The 17310-nt window shown below is 36.9% G+C and overlaps 1 protein-coding gene across 7 annotated transcripts in view; it reads left to right on the top strand.

Moving 5' to 3' along the window:
- si:dkey-237h12.3 (teneurin-3) overlaps positions 1-17310 on the top strand; it is a 221607-nt gene that overhangs the window by 10148 nt on the left and 194149 nt on the right. For 6 of the 7 annotated variants that reach the window (XM_038269102.1, XM_038269109.1, XM_038269108.1 and 3 more), the window contains exons 2-3: positions 7728-8219; positions 9997-10272. In XM_038269102.1, coding sequence (XP_038125030.1) covers positions 7949-8219; positions 9997-10272 — 547 coding nt within the window. In that variant the 5' untranslated portion in view covers positions 7728-7948. Of the gene's footprint in view, positions 1-7727; positions 8220-9996; positions 10273-17310 lie in introns of those variants that run through there. The other variant, XM_038269103.1, reaches the window with a different exon arrangement.

Raw genomic sequence — 17310 nt, 5'->3', positions numbered from 1 at the left:
TAGTGGCTGGTATATTTTAAAAGTTATGTCTAAACAAAGTTAGGATTGCAGTGTAAATTTTTCCCCTGTCCTTGTTTCAAATAGTTGAACAAAAACCCTAATCAATAACTATCAATATCGACTGATATGACAGGCTTATATTATGATACGTTGTTTTTAGTGATGCACGATATTAAAAATTTCAACCGATACCGATAACCGATAATTTCCTGCTTCTCAGGGCCGATACAGATACTGATACCGATATGTTAAAATTTAATTTAATTTTCTTATTAAAAAACAACATTAACATAATATATTGATATAATCTACTTTGTGCAGTATAGATAACTGATGAAGTAGCTGATTTGACCTATCTATAACAAAAAACAACAACTTTGTGACACTGCAAATGTTTATTTCTTTTCATTTTACTAAAAAAATAAGGTAATCTGCTATAAAACATGTAGCAAGACACAGATATGCATCAAACATGCATCTTAATTTAACAAAAAAAGTGCATCTCTTATGGAGGTATGTAATAAAGTAAAGTGCATTCTGAAAACCATTAATGCTTGACTGCATTAAAACAAAACTCAGTCATTTAGATAAAAAAAATGCTTACAACTTAAACTTAAATGATTTCCTCCTCTCAACATGTCCTTTGCTAACCACTCCCCAATCTTGTCACTGTGTCATGTCATTACATGTGGTCATATGCCATCATAAAACATATAGCAAAAGTTCTAACAACAATAAGCATAAAATGTGCCTCTTAATTTTAACAAAACGTACATCCCTTAGGGACGTAAATATTTAAGTCTGTTTCAAAAATAAAATGCTTAAATTCTTCAAAACTCTGTTGTGAAACTTATGTGTAGTCCGTTCTGGTCGATTAGGCTGTGGATGTGTGTGGCAACAACATCATAAAGTGCAGGGAGGGACACGTCTGAGAAAAAGCGGCGGCTTGGAAGAGTGTAGCGTGGCTCCAAGTGTGCCAACAGGCTAGGAAAAGATGGCTCTTCGACCACGGAGAAAGGCTGGTCGCCGAGTGCAATCTACTCCATTACTTTGCCGTTAATGGCTTTGGTCTTTTCACTGTCTCTCGCAAAGGGTCTACTTTTTTCAAAAGACTGCAGAATGGTAACATCGGATTTTCTTCCTTTAGTTACCGCATTGGTTTTACTGCTTGTGCTTGCTGCTGCAGCCGCTGCCTCATACTCTTTTAATACCTCTTCGCCACGGTGCCGACTTTTCAGGTGAGATATAAGATTACTTGTGTTAAAGCTTGACGACTTTTTTCCTCCTCTCGGAATCCGCAATGAACAGGCGTTGCATATAGCGAAAGCATTGTCATTTTCTGCCACTGTGAAGAACGACCATACTGGTGAAGGCATGTTTGTCTACTTCCCCACTCTCTGACTGCATGCATTGGATGTGACGTGCCACTGCACACGTCATGGCTTGTGTCGTCAAAATAAAAGTCGTTACTCTTGAACGCAGTTTCCACGTTTTTATTAAATTATCGGCTATTTTTATCGGTAAAATATGGCTATCGGGCCGATAGAAAATAAGCCCAAATCGGCCCGATAGTTTAGGTGACCGATATATATCGTGCATCTCTAGTTGTTTTGGCTATAACTTTAAATCATCTTTTTCAATAACGTTAACCAGTACCTAAAAAATGTGTTTTACAAAATGCTGTCTATGTTTGAGAATTATCAGAAGTTGATCAGTATTATTTTATCCAAATATCATTGAAAATGTCTTCTTTCTAATTGGAAATCTGTTCTTTTTTAAATTTGAGGTGGTAGTTTAGAAATTTCTCTTGCAGCATGGGATGCTGGCATTGAACCTCTATAAAGAAGGAAAACAATGTGGTTCAGATGGCATCCAGGATTTACAGAGCCTGGGAATCATCCTACAGACAAACACTCCTCTGTCTCCACAATCACTGGTGTCAGGGGGAAACAGGCAGCATCTGATGGAACACTGCCTTGGTTCTACCTCTCTTCCCCAAGCACCGAGAGGCAAAATAAAAAATAAATAAAAAAAGACTGAAGATAAACTGAAAGAGGAGAGGGAGAGAACAGCGTCAAGGAGGAAAGAGAGAGAGAAAGACTCGACAAGATGAATTATGCGAAGCTGTCAGAGGCGGCTATTGTTGGAGGTGCTGGCTGTGTTAAAGCGAGCTAGCCCTGATCTCCACAAGCTCCATCAACCACTCTCAGCACTCCCTGTGGCTGAGAGCTGTCTGATCTGTGCTCCAGCAAATAGCCAGCAACGCCACGCGGGGGGGGTGAGGGGCGATGGCCGGGCCACACTGTGGCAGGTGAATTGTGTTGGAGGGATACACCAGTGCCGACATGTGCGCTCTTTATTACCGTTATTTACAGAGGTCAGCGACAGGAAGATCTGAGCTGATATGTAAAGCCGCCCTGTGGAAATACAATTACTGAGCAAACAGTCTGGTGAATAGTTGCCATTTCAGCACTCTGGTCAGCAGTGACGACTCTGGTTTTACAAACTGCTTTGTATGCTAAAGTAACAAACAGAAGCCAGCTGGATTTCAGCTGCAGCACCATTTTTTAAAATCAGTTTAATCTTTATCAAATTATTTCAAATTAAATTATAAAAAATGCTTTTTCTTATTTTTGTTCCCACCATATCCGTTTCTTTCATAACACTTGGCTTTAAGTGGTCCAGTAAGTAAAGACTCATTCAGAGAATGTTCTACAAATCCTTTATTTCTGTTTTGTGTATTTTTATAGAAGAATACCTTTCTTTTCTTTTCTCTGTATTTTTGTTACAGCTGGTTAAGGCGGGAGCTCAGCTTCACAAAGGGCGTGACTGCTGGAAAAAAAAAAAAAAACATAACCCTGATATGGACCAATAAGAATTTAGAAACATGTACTGGGATGCACAAAGGAAGGAATTACAAAATTATATCCATCCATACAATTAATCATAATTTCTTATCCTTTAAGCCATTTTTGTTGAGTTCAAGCAGAGATATTTTTTTTGGCCCTGCCAAATCAGAAAAAAAAATGTCCATCTTGTTTCAGCTAGTTGCTAATTAGTGCATCGCTAATCATATTAGCACAAAACAAAACACACATATGTGTTTGTTTTGTCATCTCCAGTCATCATCAAACATGGCCCTGTCTCTTTGAAGAATTAATAAATGCCTTTCTTTAACCAAAAGTTGTATGTTTGCTTTTGATTGCTGCCTTTAACAGAAGGATGTAACTATTTTTTGTTTCCTCCATATTTCATGTTCATTGGTAAGAAATACGACTACAGAGCTTAGACACAGAAAAAAAGCAGGATTTCTGCTTAATGAAACTCAGACATTTTACTCTAATCTGTCAGTTCACTAATTACTTAATTAATTGTTCCAGCACTAATGAGCTTATTAATTAACGAAGAGCTGCTGACAAAGTTGCTCTGTGTCTTAAACAACCCTTGCCTCTGACACCAAATAATATTGTTGTGAGGTTTTGATGAATAACACTGAGATAAAAAAGTCTTTTTAATTTTCTTTTTTAAATAAACCATTTTACTTTTTCCTGAAAACTATATAAAAAAAAAAAAGAAGAAAAATAGGACGCTATCTTGTGGTCATCTTTTCCAAATTCCAACTTGGGAACATAAAACTCCCTCCCGGACATCTTTGATGAATAAAACACTCTGAGTCAGACATGAAACAAGTAGATTTCAGACCCTTGAAACCACTCCAGCTGTGTTGAAAAGCCAAATGACTTGGACCAGTTTTCCTCACTGTATTATACAGATGGTTTATGGTTTATTCTTCAAAGAAGTGCAGAAGTGTAGGACAGCATGAGGCGTTGAGGTGACGGTATTCGACTGCCAGGGGAGCTGTTGAGATGTGCGTAGAGCTGAGCTGCATAGTGTATGAATTGTCTTCTTCCGCGGCTCACTGGCTCGCAGAGGGACCTCTGTGTGACACTAATTTCGCATTGTCGACTCCTCCACTGAGTGGTCACGGGTGACTGACTGTCCTGAATCAGCGGCATGATCAAAAGTATATGGAGAGGTAGATGTGAGCAAGGAGGAAAGCGAAAAGGACTAGATAGTAGTTTCTGTTTAAAACCAAGCAGACAAATCTTGACTTTCTTGCCTTTGCTTCTTTTGACAGGTTGGATGCAGATTTCGAATTATAAATGTATTGCAGGAGCGGTGAATATGGGTTTAGAATTTAGTTCCGAACAAGAAAAGAGCCTCTGCAACCTAATTTAGACTAGCATGGATGCCTCTCATGTGGCTTACAATGTTGTGTATATACAAATGAGACACTTGGAGGAGCTGTGAATAGATCCCATCCTCAATCATACAGGGATGTTTATACAGGGCCATGCTTGGTCACTCAAGGGCTTATAGCTGATTAGGATGCAAAGCTAAATCCTACTATAGTGCAGAGTGCAGCTTAGTCGGTGAGACTTGTAGCATTAGCCGTTGTTCAGACAGCGAATCTCTTTACAAGTCCATAAAGAAGATGAGGATTGTAATCAGGGATGCTTCTAGGCGTGTCTGCACACACTTATACCGTGCATTAATCTAACGGTCTGGATGGGTGTGTACAATTTACTGAAAGTGATGAGATGTGATTGAGCCAGCTTATGGCATCTAAAAACAACTGCTTGGGGTGCAGTGAGAAGGGTTGAGTGTAAGGGTTACAGGAGAGTCTGTCGGTGATTGCATCTCAGCCCTTCAGGAAAACAGAATCATATCAGGCAACTCTGGGAGGTTGGGGAGCAAGTTTAATAGGTGTGGAAGAGCTTACAATTTTCATTATCCCTGCATCCTGTACTGCATCGGTGACTGCCCCAGGTTTTGGAAAGTCTCTGGGGCAGGTGATATCTCGCAGTGTGACGGTAGACTATTCTGGCTTCATTGAAATGTTTTGATGCTTGATGTGAAACAAAGTAGATCTCATTTGGGAAAAGAAGGAGTCTGATACTCCAGTCTTACGGCTCAGCCAAGAGAGAAATGAAATTTGGTTGGTGGTGTGCGAGTGTGAGTGTGTGACAGGAGGCAGTGGAAAATGGCTGGTAATAAACACTTCTGACACACCACAGCTCCCTTCCACATTCCTCTTTAGGTCTTTTTAGGAGGGGGATTGGTCACATTCATATCCCCCTGGCCCACATTTCAGAGCACAAGGTGGAAAGTCATCTATGAATTTTCAAAAGCTGAAGAATTTGAGTACTGCTTCAGTGTATAAGATTCTCCTGCATATTGTTCAGGCCACGATGCACAAACACAAAATATCCTGAAATAAGGGGTGTCTTCTTGGTGTGTTCAACTTGTTACATATTTGCTTATAAAGAGACATTGCTTTTTCCTAAAATATATGTTTTCATTTTTTTATAAACCTGCAGTGGTGGTTAGTAGATGGAAAATATGGCTCTTGCCCAGAGCGAGCTTCTTCAGGGGTGGCCAAGAAATTAAAAGTAGAGTGTGTCTTGCAATATGTTGGGTGCTTCCCTTAATCTAAGAAAATATGGTCATGCACAAAAGGAACATTATTTTATTATTTACATAAATCATGAAATCTCTTTGATTTGACTGTTTATTATGGTTATGATCCTAACTTGGATCTGTTGACTATTAGCCTTGATCTGACAAAATTAAGCAGAAGGACCTCGTGCTTCTGGATGATTTCTAGTGGGGCCCTACAACCACATTTCGTCATGGTGTTAACAGTCTATAAAAAAACTTCAAATTGTTGGTAGTCAAAGTTGGTGTAACCTATTTGCCGTATAGATAGTAATTGGTGCATGGTTGGTATAAAAAAAATAATCTGGCAGCAGTTGATGCCATATTGCAAACCAAAATTGAAGCATGTAGTTAGTTATATAAAAAAATATAAAGACGATATGTAAAAATATCCAGAACCCTCCAAAGTTTAATTTTATACAGAATCTGGTACTAAAAGTAAGGAATATCTAGTAGTTTTTTTTAAGTAATTTAGTTTTTTAGCATTCCTTGGTCAAATTCAGAGGTTACAATCTAGACTAAACAGAAGCTCTTTTAACCACAGTTTGAAGTAAGGTGTGAAGATCAAGTATGAGAAGCGCTAAATTGCTTCTGTTAGAAAAAAAAATGAATTGCATGAGCAGATGATCTACAATAGTTAACAGGTACAAAACAGGTTCAGGCCTTCCTATTTCTATGAGGAGATTGCATGTTATACTGGCAGGTTTTAAGGAAGCTGAAGTTTAAAGCCATAGAGTTGGAGGTAATAATGAACTATAGAAATAATGATACCAATAATAATAGTAGTGAATATAAACTCATTGTGTCTCAAATGTCTAAAACTAAATCAAAAATTTTTATATATCACGTAAAATTAAAAGATTAGATAAAACCTAGAAAAGATTTTTTTTTTTTTTTGTCAGGCTCTATGTTGGGTTATTAACATGCCACAATATTTAAGCTCATTCTTAATGTTTATTGTTTTAATTCAATTGCATAATGACTCTCAGAGCTTTCTGCTGCATTAATCTTTTCCGCACAAAAATTTTTTTCTGTCCTAATGCTTTTGTACTATTGGGATTTCTGACAGTCCAAATAAATTCAAATGAGCACAGACTCTTTCTCCATTTCGCCGTCACATCTATATGCTTCTTTGGTGCCAGCATGACCTCAGACATTTTTGGTGTGAGTTTGCATCTGCTGCTCTGCTTATTTTAGACAAATATGTACCTAGTTAGGATTTCAGCTGTTTATACACTATCAACTTGCATATTTTTTTTGTGTTTTATTTTTTTTTACAGACAAACCTTAAACCTGAAGTTCAGGCTCTAACGTTTTTTTTTCCCTCCCCTGGTTTCTTTTCCAGATTTAAAAATAAAAGCCTTGTGCTTTGGAAAGTGAACTTCTTATTGCTGCTTTCTTTGGGTTGAATTGTAGAATAGATATATGTGAATTTTCTCCTTACTCTTCAGTTTTTATATGCTCAAAATGAATAATTTCTGTTGCAACTGCATAAATAGCTTCTGTGGAAATGGCTACTCTTCTGTGCTGTGGGTGTTGTGTGCAACAATGACAGTTTTCTAGAAAACACATTTCTGCTATGACTTTACTGAGTTTCTAGTATCTGAAAAAAACAACAACAACTTGCATTTAACCCATCCTTTAAGTGATGTGGAAGCAGAAGTCTGAGAAATCTAAAAACAATGTGCGCATATATTTAGCAATATAAGTAAAAGGTTTAATTATTTACTAACCAGCTTCTATATTTTTCTTCGCTTAACTTCCACAGCATCCTCAAAAAATATATATATATATATAGTGACTATTTATTTTTAATGAGTCTTTGTCTTTGCCCTCATTGCTGTTGCTTGTTTGTGTATTTAAATGAAAGCTGCCGAAGCAACAACAAAATAGTTACACTAAAACCCTCCTATGTCATATAATTTAGCATGTTGTTCATTTTAATTTTCTTTATTTTACTAGAGTATGATGATTAGAAATCTTTTTTACTACTGTATGAAAATATAGATGTCAGATTTTTAAATCTGAAAAAGCAGGAAAAGGAGGATGTTGTTCAAAAGATAAAGTCTATTGTTCATGGGGCAGGTTTCAGAGGTGTGGAGGGAGTGTTTGGGTGGGGCGGTGAGAAGTAGAAAAGTGTGTGGTTTATTGAAGATGAAGCTGTGGGATTAGTGTTATCGGTGCTCCTTGCTACTTTTCCTCATCTCTGGTTTTTCTCTCTTTCCCAGGTGCAGCAGGTGGACAGCCGAATGGACTGAAGAAGTGACGGACAGAGGTTCACAAGTGAGGAGGAGGGATTTGAAGAGGAAATCACTCACAGGACGAGATTCACACAGTGGAGAGAGAAATAAAGGGGAGCTGAAAGAAAGTGAAATAATCCAGTGGTGAACACCTCAGCAGAGTGTCAGTATCAAAAGGGAGGGAGTTGGATACCCAGCATGCCGGCAGCATGGAAAGGGTGAGGGAGCAGCGGCCTTTCTGCTCGCTGTCCAAGAGCCATAGGGAGCGGGACAGAGACTGTGAGAGAGGGAAGGATCGGGAGCGGCGCTACACGGCTTCATCCACGGACCGGGAAGACGGAGTCTGTCGGGTTCCCACGCAGAAATCATACAGTTCCAGTGAGACCCTGCAGGCCTTTGACCATGACCCGTCGCGGATGCTGTTTGGAGGCAGAGTTAAGGAGATGGTCCACAAGGAGACAGCAGAGTACGCCAGGCCTGGTTAGTGAAAAGAGTCTTTTTTTTTCTGCAAGGGTTTTAGATCTGTTGGAGACTTTTTGACATTTAATATAAATGCTTACCTGACAGTACAATTGGATAAGGTTAAACCATCATTTTCCTATTAAAATGCAACAGTTTGATTATCTAAGATGAAAAACAAATGTGGGATTTTCATTGTCTCCACTCTAGTGAATTCAATAAATAACTAAATCCTCATATCTTTGTTGATTTCCTGCTGGTCACTAGTGTGAGACTTAATTAGGAAGATGAAGATCTATACAAGGATTTTTAAGGTTGTGTACAAAAAATGAAAAGTCTCACTGTTTATCCTTTTTTGCTGTGCAACATTTATTTAAAAAAAACAATACTCTAAACAGTTGTTGATACAGGGGTAAACACAATTAAGGCAAGTCGCACAGAAAAAATCAAATGTTTTTACTGAAACTTTAGGAGAAAGCTCTTTCACAATGTGATCCAGTGGGCTCCCTTGATCCTGTAAAATATTCCAACCATTCTAGACTAAGTTGAAATATAAAAGCAATGCCTAAATAGTAAGACTTTCCTTTAATTGGCTGGTGGAAGCTGCTTTAAATTGTGTAATTAAAAAGTTTGAGCACTTTATTCTATTTTATGGTACTCCTTGGGCTCATAAGAATGCAATCAGAAAATCTATCCATTACTCCACTACGTTTTCCCAGCGCTAATTGGTGTCCGTTTCAGATTTAATGGGATCATGACGAAATTGTGGGAAGACAGCTGCTTTTATTTTTAATTTAATGCGAACATTTAGAGGTAGCAGATTCTTTCTAGATCTTCATAATAAATGTTTGATTTAAGGTAAAAAAAACAACCTAAAAACATATTTACCTTAATTAATGTGTTTGTGTGTGTGTGTGTGTGTGTGTGTGTGTGTGTGTGTGTGTGTGTGTGTGTGTGTGTGTGCTTGTTTAATTAGAATATGAAGTTCCTTGTATTTTAAGGAAGATAAATTCAGTAATATATAAATTAATTAGTGCAAAAATAAATAATAAATAAATTTTTTCTGAATGCAAATGTTTATTTAGTTTAATTGCATGCATTATTCATGTTAGATATCTATACTTTTTTTTCCCAATGTTTCCAAAATAAAATCCATTTCCAAAACAATTTTATCAAGTCGTTTTTATTTTACTTAGACATATATTGTGTATAAGTTATACTTTTTTGCTTGCTTTTCGTTGTATAAAATGCACTGAATTGAAAGATGGAGTAATTTATTCCCAATATTTCAGGAACTTATAGTTGAACTCAATTATTTTGTTTGCTGTACATTATGACATGGGGAGATGTTCCATAGGCAGTTATGACAGCTTATTATTTTCTTGAGGGATGGTAGAGTAAAATACTTAACTAGCTCCAGGTTGCTCCAAGTAGAGGGATTTTATATACATATATATATATATATACATATATATATATATATATATATATATATATATATATATATATATATATATATATATATATATATATATATATATATATATATATATATATATATATAGTATATGTCTGAAAACAAGTCATTACAGATATTTATCAAACCCACAATACTGATTTTCTGTAAAAAAAAAAAAAAAACTCTTTATGTTTTTACCTAGATCCAGAAAATGTGAGGGGATTTAGATGTTAAGAATTTGATGTTCCTTGTCACGATGCTTATCAGGGGGCTGTGTTCTTGGCTATAAACCTGGTTGTTCCTCGGTTTGTTAACTTTACAACTTGCTGTCATTTACAGGACAGACATTTTCATTGAGGCAACTCGGGATTTGTGAGGCACCAGCTCGCAGAGGCTTGGCTCTCTGCCCTGAGACTGGCCTGTCCCACCCACTCAGCAGCTACACCCGTGGGCCAGCTGCCACAGAAAACCATGAACCTGTATCACCGGAACGTACCATGACTCTTTGGGGAACGGGGGCAAAATCGGGGCAGAATTCATGCCTTTCCAGCCGTTCCAACTCAGCGCTCACGCTCACTGACACAGAAATGGACAATAAATCGGACACCGAGATGGGTGAGTAGGGCACACTTTACGTGCTTTTATGTTCACACTCTTATTTGTTCGCAGCTCTTGCCCCCCTTTGCTTGAGAAAGTGGGGGATATTACTAGGTAGAAAAAGCAGCAGCAGGCTGGATTATGGTTGGTGCTGCAGATAAGCTCCTGATTGGTGGAAGGAAGTGGAAGTGTGATTGGTGGGGCAGCTATCTAGAGGAGCATTTGCAGCTGTCTTTGTTTGGATCAAAGGGGGGGAGTCTTTGCTGCATTCAGAGAAAAATTTGCCCCGAGATTGAGTGGTTGCTAGTCACCTGGTCCATCTCGGCGGGAAGCCGAGGAGTTTGATAAAGTTTCCCCATGAGCTATCGTATAATCAAAGATAGCTTTGTGTGCCTCAGTTTGAGATTTTGCTTAGAAATCCTGCAGTGGTCGACTAGGCGCACATAATGGCTGATTAAATGGGCACAATGGTTTTGAAGTGCAAATTTGATCATGCTGAAGACCTGAGATGGAGGATCGGGGTTCTCTGTTTGAAGAGGGCAAATCTGTGCTACACCAAAGACAGGGAATGTTTATGGATTGATTAGATGCAAACCTGTCATTTACATCACACTAGGTTCACACTTTAATTCTTCACTGCTGGTATTTTTCCTTTTTAACGACTTTGGTTTCTGTTTTAGTATCATAAAGTCGGTAAATTAATCATCTCACCTGTTTGTATTTGGCGTTATCCTAATCTTTGGTACAAAATTCATTTTATCTGCTGTAATTAGTTCTGTGCGCTGAAAGCGCTCTTGACTCCATATGTCATTTGTCATCATTATGGTGTCACCATTGTAACACATTTGATGCAAAGCTCTAATTATTTTAAGAAATCGATGTTATCAAATGATGGCAGGCAGTTTAAATAATTAGGGTTGATTACACTTTCTGGGCCAGAACATTAAAGAGAGGATAAAAAAAGAAAATGTCATGTTCTCTTGCTACCAATTTTTACACTTAAAACATTGGCCACCATCTGACATTTAAGACAAGTCATTTTCTTAATAGCAACATTCATCATGGGGATCCTGGTGTCCAGGGAGGGGAAGCTGACTTAGTTTTGTACCTTTTAAAAATGCAATCAGAATTCAGAATCGAGAATCTGCTGCTGAAACGGGCCTCAAAGGAAATGTGCCTTCCCCTCCTCAGTGCTTTACTCGGGGACTCATTTGTTGTTCTGTATGCCAGGACTGAAACTCGATCTCAAGAGACTGTTCCATTTTGAAGGAGAACATACAGCTTTGCTTCAATAGATCCTCTCCTGCACTTTGATTCCTTCTGCGGGGCTCCACCTAAAAGTGTGTGACCTCACACACACTCATCCACACTCCACAGATAGAAAACGCCTCAAGAAGCTTCTGCTGATTGGCTCAGGTTTTAACAATGTCCTGCTGAGAGTTAAGGTCACTTACAAGGCAACAGGAAGTATTTGTATTTTTTCATCATAGGAAACTAAAAATGTTTTTTCAGGGTTGCAGAGATATAAAATATCTATTTCTTCTATTATTTATTTATAATTCAAACTTCTTCTTTTTATAAGGTTTTATTGGTTTATCACATTTTAAGGCAGGACATAAAAAATAAATCCTTGTCTCTGTTCCACCTCTATAGATCTTTGTCTTCTTTTTTTTTCCTTTGGCAGGAAGCGTTGCACTTTTGACTTTCACTATTTAATGAAGCAGCTAAGAGAAATGACCCATCCAAAGGTTTCTATCAACTCAATATGCATGCGGAAGCTCCAACAAGGGGCCGTTCAGGCCCACTTATTCATAAATGAACCCGATATTTCATTCTAATTTGCTCTGTTCTGCTGAGAGTTCGACACAGACAAGTACCAAAGACTTGGCACGTTCGCAGAGTGTGGCATCTGCAGATATTCACCTCTAGGACAAAGGTCTCCCCCTTTACAGATGAACCAAGGGTGGTCATCAGGGGGTCAATCTGACAATGTGCAGCCCTGTAACAGCCACATGGGACCACAGGAACATTCAAAGCTGTTACATTTTGTGGGTCACTGGGGAGAAAATTCAGATATTTTGAATATTTAGTTCAGAAGATTTTTGGCTGTCAAATTTGTGTTTTTTTTTATTTTTCAATCAAATACAATTTTAAAATATTAAATGTGAATATTAATTTTAGTTCTTTTATTTTAACTATATTTCTCTTTCATTTTTATTTATGCATTTAGTGGGTTTACTAAATAAAAGGCAGGGTAAAGCTACATTGTGTTGGGGTATAAATTACAATAGTTATAAATCAGTAAACTAATTGTTTAGGTAACCTTCTTATTTATGTATTTATAGTTTTGATTAAGTCACCTGTCACCGTATAATTGGCTATTTTCCTCTTTTTTTCTTTTTTTTCTTTTGCTTGCTCTCTACACATACTTATAGATACTAAAATTTTGAAAATTCAAGATAATTAAATTAAAAAAATTAAACAAAGAATTATATAGAAGCAGGCACACCAGGTCTAGAATAATAAATATACCAGTAACATTTCCACAGAAAATAATTTTGTATAAAATATTTTTGTAATTAATATATTAACAATAATAACAATTGAACTTTATTGATCTTACACTGGAGAAATCTACCTCTGCATTATTTGACCTGGATAATTGGAAACACAATTAAATATGTATCTAATAATTGATGAAATTATATTTGGTTTCAGTTGAAATTATTAGTTATACAGTTTGGTTTCAGTATGATGTACCTTAAAATAAGATTAAATAAAAGAGAGCAAACTCTAGTTCTGGTTACGATAATAACATTTCTAACTCAATATTGATGCATAGGAAAATAGTCAATACTTCATACCATTTTTGATACAATTGGTTAAAAATGTGGCAAATAATTATAAGCATAAACTATGTTTTTTGATTAATATGAAAAACTTTATACGTAGCACGTGCTTTTTTTTTTTTTTTTTTTTTTTTTTTTTTTTTTTAGATTAACAGGTAAGTCTTTAAATAAACACGAAAGAATTAGCCCCCAAAAAATAAAAAAATAAATGAATACAAACAACTATACAACATCTTAAGGTTGGCTTAGGTATTATCCACAAATATTAACTTTAGTATTAGCAAAAATCCTTAGTATTAATATCATCCTAAATTAGGATTGTATCAGGATACAGTATTTATATTTTTTGGACTATCAATACTTTTGACACACCTTGTTTAGACAAAAACCCAGTAAAACATACATATATATTCATAGCTTGGGTTGTTTAGTAAATGATAAGATAATCACTTTTATTCAATGTACCATTTTAAGTCACACAAAGGTTTAATTTTTCCACACAAATCGTGTTTGTTTTATAAATGGGAAAATTGTTTAAAAGCAGAAATATAGAAGAACAACATTATTTCATTGTATTTTTTATTTAATTCTTCAAACATGAACATGTTTTTGTTTAAACCAGTCAGACGTTATCCAGATTTAAGATTTAATACCATAGGATGTGCAGCAGTTTGTGGGGCTCAGGGTGCTAATCTGCTGCCAGTTCTGTTAAAACCATGGGAAAATACATTTTGGCTAAGGGTTTGCTTAAAAAATTCACAATTCTCTCAAGTGCAGGAAACATACTCTTTATTTTAAACTAAACAAAAAGCCATTGTGTTTTTACCCTGGAGCTTATAATGCTTACTTTTAAAAACATTTTTTAGGTTAAATTCCTTTTTGGGAAGATTGCCTATACATTTCTATTTTAGGTTTGTTGTAGGTCAAAGAACATCCTCTAAGGAAACGTCTCACACCCACACACACACACACACACACACACACACTGGCTGTGCTGGGTTTTAAATCAATATTATATCCTTCATAAAACATGAATGACTCCATGCAGAAAAAACATTGCCTGGCCCTTTTGAGTTGTATTCCTAATAGGGTGTGAAAAAGCTCACGCTTACTTGTTGGGTATCACAGGTAGAGAAATTCAGCACTTGATAACAGCTCTCCCCAACTTTCCGAAACATATCAGGTGGATTTATTGTTTAACAGCGGGTCAAGATGCCTGCTGCAGCCTGGTTGGAAGAAAACAACTTTCACTGTAACGGCTGTCATCCCAGGCTAAAAAGCCATCAACTTCTGTGCTTGTGTTCTGTGTCTTGGTCTTGAAGGGGGGCTGCTGTAGAGTCAGTGGGAGTACAACATCTGGCTCTTCCCATTGTTGACTCTACTTCTATGCCCACTTACAAGCTAATGTTCAGATGCATGCAGGCACAAAAGATGCATAAATGGAGCAGGTGTAAAACTAAAAGCGTATGCAGACAAAAGGAGCCTTCGGCTTGTGCTAAGACTCGTATTTGATAGATGTATGTTAGTAATAATAACATCGTGGATAGTGATTTTACATTAATATTATTATTGGTAGTAATAGTAGTAGTCATAATAGTATTTGATCAGGAACTAAAGTACTTAAACATCTGATAACCTAATTTCATCCCTTCCTTCTTTTATTTTTTTAACATTTTAATAACATGAACTTAAACCAATATGCATTTTTTTATTGTACATCTACTTTTGAGTATCCATATTGTTTTACGGAAATAAAATTTTATAAAAACTGTATTATTCAAATGTGCATTATTGTCTTAAAAGTACTAACTCTGTTTTAAGTCTTTTAACCTTTAATTAATGAGTGGATCAGCTGACCAAAGAGCAAACCAAATTGACTCCGAGGGACTTCCTTTTCGAACCTATAATCATTTAGCCCCATTTTCTTACATAGTCATTGGTCAAAGCATGTATGAAGTATTTATCTTTTCATTTCTCTCCATGTCATCTTTTTGTCTCTGCTGCCTGATTTAGACACAACCTGTCATGCCATTAACTTAAAGTCAACTGTGCAAAAGGATGAGTTTCTTTTTTTCCCCCTTTTTTCCCACTTTAGTTGAACAAATCTGCAAAGCAAAGCAGTCCCCACGATCTGCGAGTACAGGACACTTGTACAGTAGAGGCTTTGTCTCGTTTCGGCCTGCGCTTCCTTCCCAACATTACAGAGGAAATCAGCGTGTTGCATCCATACTGTGGGGATGCACCAGTGCCTTGCATGTCCAAGATTTCTTCCAGGAGTGTTTACTAGGGGGGGATGTAGCAGAAAAGAATTTCAATTTGTTCAAGTCACAGGTCTACACTGTGGTCATAGGCATTTTACAGCTGTGTATAGCAGATTTACTGCATGAACAGTGCCAGGAAAAGGTTAATTAAATCAGGAGAGATGTCACGGCAAAGTGTGCTGTAGCACGGCGAGCTTTTTGGAGCGAATACGAAAGCAGAGTGGAAATCCTCTAACATGTTTCTCTGCATGTTGCTGCTCACTCTTTACATGCACACACACTTCCGTATCTCACCTTGTTTTTTTTCTTTTTGTGTTTTTTTTCTTCAATCACACTATACCTAGGATTAGAGCAATCGAGTGAACGTGCGGACAGGTTTGCGCGCACACGCAGGCGTTCATGCCAGAGGGGCGTCATGCTGATGGAGATGACACGCCATCTGTCAAACTCCTGTCTCAGATCCGCGCCTGGTTTTGTGACAGTGAAATCAGCCTATTGATCGTAGCATGGAGAAATCCTTCCTGAACACTTTTCATAATTCAACATGACACCAGCAGAACTCTAAAAGAATAAATAATATCTGAGTTTTTTTCTCACCCTCGGGTCTGGAGGGGCGGCCTTTTGTGAGATGTTTGAATGATAGCCCATTATTGACAGAGCTAACTGTTTCATGATTTGTTGATTGGGGTTAGGAAGGTGTGTCTGAGTTTTATTTGGTGCCTCGTCAAAGGGGGAGGCACACTTTGATTGCCATCATTTTTACTGTCACCACTTCTCTTCTGGCTGCTGTTGTCAAGGCTTAAGTGCCGGCACTGCAAAGTGTTCCGTGTGATGGGATATGGGATTCGGTGATGAGATGTCATGGCAGCTGTTGTGCTTACCACTCATATGAAGCTTTCTGTTTTAGAGTGATTTTGGAAAGTCTCAAAGGGGTCACTGCGCTTTTCTTTCATCAGAACAAAGGTCAGGGTCTTTTTAGCCTCTTTCCAGACACACACACAAAAAAAGGATGATTTTATTTCACATGATTCTTTTCTCCAACCAGACTTACGGTATCTGCCTTTCTATTGGTGTATTTTTGTGCTCAGCCACATTGACAACATCACGGCACCACATGGTGAAAAAAACTTCACACACCACAGCTACCCCCCACAGAGTAGATGATCTGATTAGACTTTGGAGTGTCTGGCTGTATAAATTTGCATATTAATAAGGAAAAGCTGATTTTCTTGAAGCTACTATGTCCTTTTAATACTTCAAAGATGGAATTTCAAAAAAAATATCTATGTGAAGATGAGATTTTTATATAAGTATTGGCTAATTAATGTATTTTTCATATGCTTCAAATATCCAGATCTTATTATGTCAAGTAGAGCAATAAAAAATGCATCTTTAGTTGAACTTCTGATTTTTTTTCTAATTTTATTGTAAAACAAATGCCTATCATTATATATTTTGTAAAATATAAAGTTGATATTGTAAAATAAACAATAGTTAGGACTGTTAGTTTAATAAGCATTTGCTTAATTAATACCTAAATGTTCACTTGGGACATTAAAGTTATGCTAATGCATTAATGACAAATCACTGCCGGGTTTTTGTAGCTGCATTTCAAATGACATGTTCTTACATTTTGCTTTAGTTGAGCTCTTTTGTGTAAAATAAATCAGCAGTTTTTTGTTGTTTTTTTATGCTACAGTTTTGCAGACAGGAGAGATGCTTTTTACTGATTAATGTCCAGCCTGTAGATCTCCTCACTTTGACGCTTAGAAGCAACATTTGCTTCAATTTATGTTTGAAGAGCAACATGTTTAGAATACAGAATTAGAATAGAATAGAATAAGAATACATGCTGAACCCTGACAGTTTTTTTTTTGGTGTATTAAGAAATATGTAATTAGAATCATCTTTCCTCTTTAATTCAAAGCGACTGCATTGTCAGTCAT

The sequence above is a fragment of the Cyprinodon tularosa genome, unplaced genomic scaffold (genome assembly GCF_016077235.1).
Source record: "Cyprinodon tularosa strain WSP-4 unplaced genomic scaffold, ASM1607723v1 ctg72, whole genome shotgun sequence".
Classification (NCBI taxonomy): domain Eukaryota; kingdom Metazoa; phylum Chordata; class Actinopteri; order Cyprinodontiformes; family Cyprinodontidae; genus Cyprinodon; species Cyprinodon tularosa.
This window is presented reverse-complemented; position numbering and strand designations above follow the sequence as displayed.